The sequence below is a fragment of the Pteropus alecto genome, unplaced genomic scaffold, assembly GCF_000325575.1.
Source record: "Pteropus alecto unplaced genomic scaffold, ASM32557v1 scaffold195, whole genome shotgun sequence".
Taxonomy (NCBI): domain Eukaryota; kingdom Metazoa; phylum Chordata; class Mammalia; order Chiroptera; family Pteropodidae; genus Pteropus; species Pteropus alecto.
Window position 1 is genome coordinate 2,750,827 of NW_006438073.1, and position 13,804 is coordinate 2,764,630.

General features: G+C 40.5%; 1 protein-coding gene across 6 annotated transcripts in view; it reads left to right on the forward strand.

The window, feature by feature from the left end:
• The first annotated feature begins 12,476 nt into the window (after positions 1 to 12,476).
• ARID1B (AT-rich interaction domain 1B) overlaps positions 12,477 to 13,804 on the forward strand; it is a 341,059-nt gene continuing 339,731 nt past the window's right edge. For all 6 annotated transcript variants that reach the window (XM_015591903.2, XM_015591900.2, XM_025049064.1 and 3 more), the window contains exon 1: positions 12,477 to 12,671. In XM_015591903.2, the coding sequence (XP_015447389.2) occupies positions 12,486 to 12,671 (186 nt within the window). In that variant the 5' untranslated portion in view covers positions 12,477 to 12,485. The remainder of the gene's footprint in view (positions 12,672 to 13,804) is intronic.

Here is a 13,804-nt window from a genome sequence, read left to right on the forward strand (position 1 = left end):
ACACTTTTGTTTTCCATCTGTGCGCTCTCTCTCCCGGTTCTCCATGTGTCTTTTCCCGTTCTCCTCTTCACATCACCCCATCCCTCAGGAGCTAAGCCTGTGGGCGGCCCCGTAGACATGGCAAAGTCATGGGTAGTCCTCAGCCCTGAGGAGCTGCGGGGACCCCCTTGCAGATGTGAGGTGCAGGGATTGTCATCTTAAGTTATTTTGTCTTTCCTTTTAGTCCATTTTTTTTTTTTTTAGCTTTCATTTTGAAATTTAAAATTTATAGGAAAGTTGGAAGAATAGTACAAGGAAATCCCCTACAACTTTTACTGTCAATTTTTAACATTTTGCTACATTTACTTTATCTGTTTATCTCCTCGCCTACCTACCTATAGTAGTTTCTTAGAATCATTGAGAGTGGGTTGCATACATTCTGCCCCCATAGTCCTTAATGATACACGTGTATTTCCTAGGAGCAAGGTTACTCTTGCATACCTGAGTGCAGTTATCACTGTCGGGCTGTTTCCCTTTGCTGCGGTCCATCTGATTTTGTCCACTGTCCTTGTAGCGTCTTTATAGCAGTCTTTTTTCCTTCAGTGTAGGATCCGCCTAGGCCTGTCGTATTGCATGTTAGGTGCCCTATCTTTTTTAGTCTATAAGATTTGGCTATATATTAGTTATTTTTCTTTGAACAGTCACATTACAATAAGAGTCAATATTTGTTTTCACCTAATTACTGCTCTGATAAAGTAGGTCTTTAATAGGGCCATGTCTCTGAAAAGCATGATACTAGAGGCTGGCAGGCACTCTTTGTCTAGAAGTAGGTAAGTCAGTGGGTAAGGTTCATAATATTTTTATTGGCATTTTCTTTAATGCAGTTTTAAAGTTAATCTAAAAAATTTTAAGAGTTTGAAAGAGGCGTGATGGCAGCCATGGAGATTGCTGGGGAAATCCGTGACTCCTCTGTCTTTACGTACCACTCCAATACGTCTTTGGGATTGTTTATTCATGCAAATCACACATCAGACAGCTTTAGAATGATCGTCTTTGAGGGAGGTATTATCTTTGCTTGAAAGATGGGAAAACTGTGGCTTAGAGCACTGGAATAATTTATCCAACATTTCATGGCTAGTCAGAAGCAGGAGAGCTATGTGAACCCAGGTCTCCCCAGTGTCAAACATTATGCTCTTTCCATTGTACTAAAGATAGCAAATGGGTTTCTGCTTATTCGCAAAATCTGATAATTGGTAGTGGCTGCCTGTGGCTCCATAGGATAAAAGATTCTGAGGCCTCCTGGACTTCTGGGAGACAAATGCTAGGATTGATTAGCGATGACTGTCTTCTGCACAGTAGTGGAGGGTATTCATGCCTCATTATGATTATTCTGGAATCATACCTCCATATAATAATGATAATAGAATCTCTACCCATTAAAAGCCCGTCACGTGTCAAGAACTTGACTGTGTCCGATTCCCACACCAGCTTGGTAGTAACAGTGATAGTGCGCTTGCTGCACGGCCGCGTTAACTGAGAAGCAGAGAGGTTAAGTGTTGACTTTCGTCAGCATCACACAGCTGAAAGTGGTGGGGTTGCACTTTGACAGTCTCATGAAAGCTGCTTTTCTTGGTCTAAATCTGTATTTATATGGGAAATATAGCATATTATTTTTCTTTCTAAAATAAGAGCCTGCTGCTGTGTTGTCAGTAGTAACACATGAACATGAATGATATTGCATTCTTAGAGGTGTAAATTTTAGAAACTGTTAAAGTCGCGATAATAGTTTCACAGTTTTTTTTGGGGGGGGAGTGAGAATAATAAATCTGCGGGAAAATAGAAATATATTCCATCAATATTTTGATATTCCTTCTAGATCTAATTTACTTTTGAAATAAAAAAATATGTGTATACACTTTGGTTTGTTCATAAAATTATTATATTTGTTAAATTAACTTTAAAAGTATAGTTCACTCAGAGAGTAATTTACTCATTGAGTTGATGTACAGGCTGCTGCTCTTGGAGGATTAGGCAAATAATAACAGGCAAAACCCAGGGAACCGAAAGAGCCGCATTTTCTGAACTTCTTCTGAGGTACCTAGGCGATAGCTATAAGTGGGTTTAATATTTGTCTTCTTCACCTTACCATTCCTATTCCTGGGGGAAGTCTAGTTGGGGAGACAGACATTTATCACACAGTCACACAAATATTTGTGTAGACTTTGGTGGCTGCTATGACAGAAAAGTGCAGTGCTTTCCAAGGGGACCTGCCTCGGTCTGGGGTTCAGACAGGGCTTCACTGGAACAGTGTGGTAGCGCTGACTTCTGCGGGAGAGCAGAGCACTTTCTATGTGGAGAGGACAGTCCAGCGGTGGGAAAGGAAGTTTCTCTAGAGCCCCGCGGAGGCCAGCATGTTGGGGAGCGGGGCGGGGGGACGGGGAGGAGATTGCCTGTTGGTGGCAGTGGTGGGTCCAGCTGACTTGGTGAGAGGTTGGTTGTGGTGGAGAGAGAGGGAGGAGAGTCAGATTGCGTCCCTGGACTCTTGTGCATCTGGATGGGTGTGTGTGTGTGTAGGGGGGTATCTTTTACTGAGATCAGAAATAAGTGGGCATCCAGGGAGGACCGTTTGGTGGCAGTTGGATATAGAGCTCTGGAGCTCAGAGAAGCCAGCCAAGGGCGACCTAGGCATGAGGAGGTAATGGAAGCTGTGGCTTATATGACGAACTTGTGAAAAGTGAAGGTTTTGTCTGCAGTGATGCGCGATTCTTACTTCTGGTACCTATTGGCCATCGCATTCTAGTTAGAGCCCTACTGCTTCACTAGCTATGTGCTGCTGAGGAAGTCATTGCTGCTTCTGTTCACATGTTAATCATGCCAGGCATTGTACTAAGTGCTAGGTTTGCAGAGATAAATAAGACAAAATTTCCACCTTTAATTAACAGTGTGCTGGAGAGGGAGACAAAAAAATAAATAGATGAAATTATTGAGCAATTTTGCTCTGACTTCAATTTGTTAATTTGTCAAGAGAGGGAAAAAGATTTAGAAATCTCTTACTGTGTGATAAATCCTGTGGTACCTCGTTTAATCCCCCAGTAGTGCAGAAGGTGAGCATGACTACTCTGTTCAATGTGAGCCTGAGTTCATGTAGCTGATTAGTATAGGCAGGGTTCACATCCAGGTTTGTCTGACTCTAAACTCCCTGTCTTCCCTTATATTTTTTGTCTTGAATGCTAAGTTTTCTTAAACTTTGGACTGTTTATTTTATATATTAGAAAAGATGGAGGAATTTGAAGTGTCAGGAGATTGTCACCGAAAGGCAGATATGGACTCTTGGTTGTATAATAAGCATAGTCAGTGAATCGGAGGAGTGCTGCGGATCAATGGAAAAGATTTTTCTAAGGTTTCTAATGAAAACCTTCCACCAAGAATACTGATGTCAGAATTCCTGTCAGTTTTTATGAGCGGTGCTAGTGGTTAGCCCAAAGCTCCGTCCTCTCCCTTGACCTCAGTAGTTTTATCAGCGGCATGGGGACGACATAAATGAAATGGCATGCTCGTTTAATTGGAGGTTGACGTCAAGACAGGAAATGCAGTTGATGTGGTGGATGCCAGGCTAGAACGGTGACCAGAAATAAGCAAAGTGAGAATACGCAGAGATAAAGACAAGCTTTTGCCGTTCGAGTCAAGCAACCAATTGTATAATAGGAGACAGGGAGGTGGGATTTAATCAAAGCTGATGGGATGGACCAAGAGTGTGAGGGAGATGCCAAACTAGCAAGGAGGTCAGAGGCTGCTTTAGTACCAGTGTAAGGTCTGGAAAAAGGAAGCAAGTTCACCCCACAAGACCTTTTGTATTAAGGGGACTAAGAATTGGCATATTTTTCCCAGAAAAGGAAAATAAATCTGTCTTCAAATATATTTGTAAAAGGACCAAAGTAAAACCAATGGATGTAAGTTGCAAGGAACAGATTTCTGTCATATGGAAGGAAGCCATTCATAACATTCATGATTGTAGACGCTTTTAGGGGATGCATACATACATCATGTATAGACCAGCGAGGGTCTTTTTAGTTCTAAGATGCTGTGCTTCACTGCTGAATTGTGATCAAATGAAAATGAAGTGAAGTGCTTTAGAAATGCATGGCAGACATCAGTCAATATTTGACAATGTATGTTAAGATGACTTTCTAGAGGCTGGTTCCATGTACCTCTAACACTACATGCTAAATTTGCGACATATATCCATCATGGGTGCATTTTTAGAATATCTCTAAGAGTTAAGAATCACAGTTTTTGTGTGTTACCTTTTATTGCCAGTTTATAGAAGTTACTTTGTATGTAGGTAACAACATGTTAATATTTTATGGTTAATTTTAATACTGAAAAATAAAAATCCAACGACATTTTAGATTTAGGATAAAATTTAAAATATAGTTAGGAAAAAATGTTTCTTCTGGTCCTGTTTAATAATGATGTATACATGAAAACAAACTTTATTTAAACTTGGATATCAAAACATTTTTATTTCATATAAAATGCATAAATAAAATTTGCCTACAATCCCATTTTACAAAAAGATTTTCTCATCCCCTGCTCTCTTCCTCTAAATTTAATTCTGTAGTTCCATGAATATATATGTTCTCTGTAGCTTGCCTAAAGAAAACCCAAACCCAAACCCAAACCCAAAATACTGATAATGGTCATCTTTCCAAGTCTGCGTGTGAGTGTTTTGGTCCCTTCCCACCCCTCCTTGCATTGCAAGTGGCATCATGGTTAAAGGGCACTAGTAATTTGATGGTTCTTAGAGTAAACAGCAAAACAGCCTTCTCTGTTTTTTTTAATCTCTTGGAATTCCACTTCTTGATCCTTCCTATACCATTCTATACCCTCGTAGAATATTGCACATATTCCTGTATTGACAAAAGAAAAACTTACAGTGCGCTGATACCCAGATTTGAAGTTCCAGTGTTTTAGTTCAAGTCTTAATGAACAGGTTCTATTTTGTCAGTACAAGCAGAAAACAAAATGGTTTTACGAAGCTGGGTTGCATTTTTCCCACCTCAGTCTCGTGACCAGGCATAGAGGCATGATACGGTAGAGGGAACGAGCTGAGTCAGGGAACTTGTGTTCTGGTGTCAGCTCTGCCTCGTACTGCAGCGCTGGGCAAGGCCCCACAATTCCCGGCCTCTGTTTTGTCACCTAAGAGGAGGAAGTTCTTTGGTAATTGGAGTCTGTGCTAGCGGTGACAGTGGTGACTGAGAATTTTGGTATTTTCTGGCTTGCAGAGGAATATGCATTCTTTGTCAAATGAGAAAAGAGTCTCTGGCGTGGTCCCTGTTCCTGTTTTTGACGGGAATCGATTTTAATTTTCTTCTCTCTAGAAGATTTGATTATGACTGTTGCCTTTTGTATTGTCATTGACTTCTGCATGTATGTACAGAATTGGTGTAGAATTGGTTAATGAATTTTTATTTTTGAGAATGTTTTACTTTGTCATCAGCCATCTTTCCTGAGGTGAATCACCACAGTCATCAAAATTGTTTGTGCTGTCCGCTAAGTGAGACATAAAAAATACAAAGCATGGACATTGCCATTTTAGTCTACTCGGGTGCTAAGAAATAGCACACAAAAAGAGGGAAAACTAGTACATGCGTTAAATAACAGTACAAGGCAACTCAGAAGTCTGTTTACAAGCAGCGTGGGAGAGATTGCGGGCAGGTTCCGTGCATGGTGTCACCGGGGCGTGGGGAAGGGGGAAGCTCTGCATCCTGAACCAGGACTCGGCCGAGCTTGGCTCCAGGCTGAGAGGAGAGCAGGGACGTCCTCGGAGTGAGGACAAGCCGCTCCTCCCTGCTCGCGTGTGCTGTGAGTGGGAGTGGGGGTTGCAGGAATGGAAGAGGACAGAGCAGGACAGCTGTGTCCCATCCACCCCACCCCACAGCAAGCCGTAGTAATGTTTGCAGCATGCCTGGGAAAAACACCGGAGGCATTCTACAGTTATATTTAGACATCGTCACAGAAAAGTAAACATAGATTGCTTCACGATATGACAGCCACTACTTACAGGTCACTGTGGCTGGCTCTGATCATTATCAACCTAGTTTTCACATAGCTGTAAATTATGCACATCACTCTCAAACACTTGATGTTGTTTTTTATGTACTTTTTTTCCATGTCTCTGTATATTCCACATAACAACACATTCCACATAACATGACATATGCTGCTGATATGTTATGACTCCTTCACATTTTTGTAATCATCGAATATTTGGGCAGTTTCAGTTTTCTGTTTTGAACATTAATAAGTGACTCTGAGATCCTTTATAATTCTTACTAATTCCATTTTCACAATAGTCGTGAGGGTGAGTATTTCTCCCACTTAGTGAGCGCTGTGTTCAGGGTCACACGGTGGCAGTGAGTGGTGAGATAGGGTGTGGGTCCTATAGGTGTTGACTGAATTCAAAGGCTATGTTTTCTCCCCAAGACCAGGCTGTCTCCCTTCAGTATTAGAAATGTAGCTGCCGGCAAGTTGGGGCGAATAGCACCCCTGCCGCATTTGAGAGAGAATATTAGTGTTGGATCAGATTTAATTTTTAAGTCTTTTGTTTAAAGCTTATCATATCCTTCAGAAAGAGTTCTCCTGTTTCACACCTACTTGTTCAAATACTCATTTACTCACCTTGGATTTCATTATTATTATTTTAATTAAATTTGTTGGAGCGACATTGGTTAATAAAATTATATAGGTTTCAAGTGTACAATTCAGTAATATATTATATGTCTATTGCACTGTGTGTTCACCACCTCAAGTTAAATATCCTTTTGTCACCATATATTTGACCCCTTTTATGCTTATCTACCTCCTCCCTTCTCCCCTTTCCCTCTGGTAACCACTGAACTGTTGTCTGTGTCTGTGAGTTTTTGTTTGTCTTGTTAGTTTGTTATTTTCAGTCTTATGTCTCATATATAAGTGAAATCATATAGTTCTCAACATTTTCTGTTTGACTTATTTCACTTAGCATGATAATCTCAAGTTCCATCCATGTTATTGCAAATGGCAGTATTTTGTCTTTTCTTATGGCTGAGTGATATTCCATTCTGTGTCTGGACCACATCTTCTTTGTTCAGTCATCTGTTGAAGGGCACTTCGGTTGTTTCCATGTCTTGGCCACCGTGAATAATGCTGCAGTGAACATTGGGGTGCATATGTCTTTGTGTTTGTTCGCAAATACCTTCTCAAGAGCTAGCCAACTGAATGGGAGAAGAAATTTGCAAACAATGCCTTTGATAAGTGGGTAACATCTAAAATATATAAAGAACTCTTACAACCCCACAGCAAAAATACCAAAAATCCAATTAAAGAATGGGCAGAGATCCTGAACAGACATTTCTTGCAGGAAGACGCATAAATGGCCAACAGACATGAAAAGATGCTCAACTTCACTAGCTATTAGGGAAATGCTAATAAAAAACAGTGAGATACCACCTTGCACCCGCTAGAATGGCTGTCGTCAGGACAAGCAGTAATGAGCGTTGGCGAGGTTGTGGGGGATAAGGGACCCTCATACACTGCCGGTGGGAATGTAAACTGGTGCAGCCACTATAGAAAACAGTATGGAGGTTCCTCAGAAAATTAAGACTAGAATTACCATATGACCCAGCAATCCCTCTGCTGGATGTCTACCCAAAACATTTGAAAACATTTATCTGTAAAGATATATGTACCCGATGTTCATTGCAGTGTTATTCACTGTGACCAAGACATGAGCTTCATTATTTTTGCTGTTTTATAGGTAATGAAATATTACTTCAAAGTCTTCTTTAGTTAGCGCTAAGATAGAAGAACGTTTTTCCAAATAATAATTCAAAAGGAGAAAGTTTCTTTCTTGGAACTCTTGCTTAATCCAGACAGAAAGACACGATTATAGATCAAGAGTATGTGATGCTTTTTCTTTCTGTGGGTTTTTGTAATGCCTGTCTTCAATTTATGGTTTGAAGAATTGGGCCAAAAGATATTGGGAAATATGTTCATAAACTACTAATAAACTATTTTCTTAACTCGATATTTAGTAGTATATGCAATTACGTAGATATAAATACATGTGTAGGCGTACTCTGAAAGAGTAGTAATGAAGGAGTATCTATGAGTATAAAAACCATCAAGTATATCTAAAGAATACTAAAAGGATGTAAGTGAGTTGTTCTTTAACTTGGATAATCTTTAAGAGGGTAGTTGGATTCCCAGGCCAGCCTCTGAAAACTTTTTTAACCTATAATATAGCCTAACTGTGCTACCTACTATGTCTAGAATCTATGTTCAAATATGTATTTTAAAAATATACATTGTACTCCTCCTAATTCAGTAGTCCTAGGGATGGGAAACCTTCTGAGGCTTTTGGAGTATCCAGGTGGCAGTGACAGCTTCCTAATGGGAGATCCAGGAAAGTGTGTGTGTGTGTGTGTGTGTGTGTGTGTGTGGCGTATAACGTATAACTCATACATACATAGGTGTGTGTGTATGTGTGTTGTATATTGCATACATACTATATGTCCAAAAGCTTATTTGAATAAGGAAGAGTCACAAGAAAGTTCTATCAAGTAATAAAATTACATTAGAGGCCGAGTAACCAAGCCTAGACTAGTTTAAGAGCTTTGAAAATGGATGGTTCATATTGCGGCCTTCAAAGTACTTGTTTAATTTTGCGTAAGTGAAGCTCAAACTGCAGCAGTTGTGGAATGGTATCTGGAAAGGAAAAACATGTCTGGAATAATATACTGAGAGAAGTATTTGAGGACTGTTCTTAATGTGGAACAAGTCTCTGATAGCATAAATTTTATGTGAGAAATGAAAATGGTGTTACTCTGGAATATCAGAACAGAAGGGTAGATGATAAAAACAGAAAATTGTTTTGGGTTAGATGTGAATGTGAGAAGTGACTTGGCCTTTATGTTCTTTTGGAAAAGTGTTAGATTTGATTTGGTCTTTGGTTCTTTAAGGAAATACCAGTAAAAAGCAGGGGTTGAGATCCTGCAGTCGTACATATATTTAATGTTAAAAATAGCAAGAGCACACAGCGGGATGAATTTGGATTGTGGATGAATATTTAATAATAAGCCATAGGAGAGGTTAAAATTAAATAATTTGCACTGTATAAGTATCTGTTTTTATATCTGAAGTCTCAGTGAAAGGTATTTGATACATTTTGAGAGGTACAGATAATCTGTGGATTTCATGCTTTTGATTTTCAGAAATCTCAGGGTTAAGCTAACATTTTTGACATGGGTGCAAATTAACTGAATTTTAAGTAGGACTGTGAGAGTTTATGGCAGTGATGAGACATATTACAAAACAATTTTAGTCACTGATAAGATGAATTTGCTGCACTGTTATAGTATTATAAAATGTAGACGTTCTAGTCATTTTCTTATTTAAATTTTGCTTTAATTAAGCCAGTTTTGGTCGTGCACTATTTAAAGTGGGATAGTAGACCTTGCCTGTGTCCTGGCTAATCCAGATTGAACGTGAAGATACGGCTGCCTCAGGGCCCCGTACTGGAAATTTAGCCTGAAATCAGATTTACTCAGCCTCTCTGTTGGCCATTCATTCACTCTGCGGATTTTGAAATCACCAGCTCAGCCTTGGTTTTCATACTTCCATGGAAAGTTTTATTTTATCTTTTGAAACAAAAGTGTGGAAAATAATTATTTTGCCTTTTTAGGGTTAAATTCTAATTTAAATCATTCTGGGGAAACTCAGTTCTTACTCCTCAATTTCATTTCAATATGTTTATCAACATATGTGTTTGTACGTTAAATGGTTAAGTCTGCATATGTTATATAACATTATATTGTTTGAGCAATTTCTGTCATGGTTAAGTACAAAATATTTCTGACTGGTGAAAGTAACAGTTAAATGTCATGGAATTGTGAATTTCAAGCAGAACTGTATGGTCTGCACATATTTTCATTCAGGTGAGATCAATTCCTGGCAGAGTCCCCTGAATCCCTCAGGACTGAGCTCAGGTATTTCCTGCAGGAAGGCTTTGTTGGAACCCATCACAGACCCAGTGAGATGCTCCCCTTTCACAGTGCCTTGTGTGTCCAGTTGGGATGTCTACTGATAGCTTTGTAAGCTTTGCTCATCCTGTCTCTTCCAATGAATTGTTCACTTCCCCAGGACAGCCACGGGCACTTATTTATTTTTGTGACTCCAGTGCCTGGCACAGTGCAAATGGTAGATAATACTTAGTAAATGCATAGTGAGTGGATTAGTCAAGCCATTAAAATGAACACCAGGGTATCCCTAGGGAGAAACATGGGCAGACACTCCATGCAGCCTTGGGGGAGCGGGGTAGGCAAGAGGGAGGATGGAAGTTCTTGCGGCTTCCCCAGCTTGGGTTTGGGGCCCACACTCCTGGCTCCCCTCTCTCACCTCCCATTCATGCCCCAGTTCCTAGGCTTCCACTTTCTACCCCGACCTCTGTGATGAGACTGCCATTGCCAGGCTCAGCAGCGCCCTCCTAGTCATCAAGTACAGCAACAGCTTTTAGCCCTCACCCGTTGGACACGGGGCTGCATTTGGCATGCCCGTTTGTTTGCAGTCCACGACTCCCTTCTCTCCCATGCACCGCACTCTGGACTCTCTACTGCATGTGCTGACTATTTTGGCTTTTTGTGAGCTCCTTTTTTCTCTTCCCCCTTAAATGGTGATCTTTTCTAGAATTTTGTCCTCATGTTCTCACTTCATATTCTTCCTGGATACAATTCTTAAGTTTTTGACATGCTTCCTAGCGATTAATTCATCCAGCATTTATTGAGCATTTACTATGTGCCATGTGTACTGTTTGACTTAAGTTCCAGAGGTATAATAGTAAAACAACAACAAAAATCGCTGCCCTCCAGGAGCATATATCCTCTGTATGCTGACTTCCCTATTTATTATTCTAGGTCAGACTTGACTCCCCAAGCTGGAAACTCATTATATCTCTTCTTTCTGGATATTTTCACCTGGCTTTCCTATATGAACCTCAAATTTAATATGTGACATACTGAAGGCTTCCACTTCTTGGGAGGAAAGGGCTGATCTGCTTGTATCCCCTGCCTGCTCTGTCTCAGTTGGTGTCTTATCACCTTCTAAGCCATCCTTGACTCCTGTCTTCCATTGCTCAGTGTCCGAGTTGTGTTGCGTTTCCATCCCGTTCCTTGAATCTGGGCTGGCTTGCTTCTACCTTTGCTTTCAGCTCAGGACCTCAGCTCACCTGCTTGCTGTGGCAACTCACCCTGGCTCCAGTCAGCTGCCTGAGAGACCAGCCTTCTGAGAGGTAGATCTGACTATAGCTCTGTTAAAGCACCCAGTGGTTTATCCCCAGGGTACAATGCGAAGCCTTTAAAATGACATTTAAGGCTCACTCATGTACTGGCTTCTGCCTCCTTCATCTTCTCTTTGCAAATTCCTGCTTCATTTGGATCTAAACCTCTTATGTTCCCTCATACACACCAGGCAGCTCATCTCCCCTGAGCGAGTGCTTTATGCTGTTTGTCTGCTTTGTGGTCTCCTAGACTCCGCCCCTCCCCATCTTGAACCTGGATTCTTCCTGTTTATCCTGCAACCCCTCGAACCTTCCTGAGAGTCCCTATGTACTCACTGTAGTCATAGAGTCTGGCACACAGTGGGGATCAATACATGGTTTTGGAAGGAGCCGACTCACCTGTTGGATGAGTGCTGCGGGTCCTTTGTAGCGGTGGCAAGGGACTTCCCCACACTGCTTTGCTCTTTGGAAGCACCCAGGGCATGACGGCCCAGGCTGAGGCTCCGGTTCTGGCTCTCCCTAGTGGCCTTGGCCCTGAGGCCCATGGGCTGACTCACTAAGCCAAAAGTAAAACTCAGAGTCTAGTTTTGAATTGGTTATGTTGGTAAGATGCTTACTTACACAGGGAAGGTGGCTTGTGACTCACAGTCTGGGTGCTTATTCATGCACACTAGTGATCTTTGAAAGTTTTACCCAGACATTGTATATTATCTAAAATCTATCCTTTCACTTTCTAATGAGCACTCGGATGCATTAATGTTTGATAAGGACTTGCAGACTCAGGTTTAAAATAAAGTAATTGTTCCAAGAATACTTTGAAGTCAGAAAGTGTTCCTAACCTCAGTATACTCGTTTGTTACTAGTAAGCTAGAAGAAGCTGGGCTCATTTCCTGTGTGCATAGTAGAATTTTAGATGCAAATGTTTTCTTACGATGCAAAATCTTTCCTTATGTTGCTTACTCTGGATCCTTAATTGTTAAAACCTCCTAAAAGTTAAAAAATAAAATGTCTTGTATTCATCTAGGTTTTTTCTTAATGTTCTGGGTTTATATTTGTTAGATCATTTGTTTTTAATATTTTCAAAAGGATAGTTGTGTTTTTCATGTATGTGTCCGTATAATAAACTTTCTGCCTTTGTAATAAATAATGACTTAATACACCTACTTCTTCATCTGTTTCTTCACAGGGCAGCCCAATGGATCCCATGGTGATGAAGAGACCTCAGTTGTATGGGATGGGCAGTAACCCTCATTCTCAGCCTCAGCAGAGCAGTCCTTACCCGGGAGGTTCCTACGGTCCCCCAGGTCCACAGCGGTATCCAATTGGCATCCAAGGCCGGACCCCAGGGGCCATGGGAGGAATGCAGTACCCACAGCAGCAGGTTTGTGCTGGTTTTCATCCTTTCCATCTTCTTCCATCGGTCATAGTTTGTCTTTCACGTCAACCTGAGATTGGCATTGAGAGAATTAGGGGGCATTTCACAGATTTTCTGCTTTTTAATTGTTATAGTTTCTTCAAAATAATCACAGGTACAATTTTTTCCCCCTTCCTTTTAAAGAAAAGTGAGCTTCTTAGAAGGCCAGTGTTACCAGCTGTATTTGAAAGGTGTACTGTGTCATCATTTTGCAGCGAATTATATAGATCCAAGCCCTAAAGTAAATTTGGCTTTCTAGCATTTCTGGTGTCAGACTGTGTCACATTTTGAGCTGTGAATAGATTTCTTAAGGGCGAAGTTTTAAGTTATTTAAAGGTCTTTTTCATGAAGATGGCATCAACTTAAAAAATTTTTTAGTCACCCAAGAAGTTATTTCGCTTTTATTTCTTAACGTATTTCTTCTGTACCTTTTGAAATACATTTCGAAAAAGCTTTCTGTATTTCATATGAGGGTTTGATGTGTATGTTTTCTTAGATTTTTTACTTAAACAAAAAAGACTTCTATTATTTAAAAAAAAAAAATAAAAGACCCAGTATTTTTCTCTAGAATCAAATAGTTGGAGTTACCTTAAATGACTGTCTGCCTTCTAACAGTAGTAAACCTACAGTCTCATGGCTACTAGAGGGTGTATCCTTGTTATGTTGGCCTGAGGAAGCATGAAATATGGATTACATTCAGACTTGTTAGTGTATTTAGTTACTAGGAACACCAGAAAGTCTCACGTATAAATTCCCACCCTGTGCTTTAATCCCGGGGGCATCAGGCTGATGCCCTGGATGGTCCTCGGGCTCCAGGTGAGCATTTCCATCACGTTGCCAGTAACCCATTCCATGGTTTCACAGTACTTCCTCGCAGGCAATTCTTCCCTGTGTTTGAACAAAAATCATTTATGGAAATAAGAAAAAACTGGATACAACTTTTCTCTCTAAAGTGGATGTGGAGAAATGTCATGCTTTCCATGCTGCATAGTTATGCACTAAACGTTCATGAATAAATTGCATCTGGGCCTTTTCTTTTAGAGACTGGATATTGTCTTTCCTCTTTATCCTTGTTCCTCCGCTGGTGATATTTTTATTTT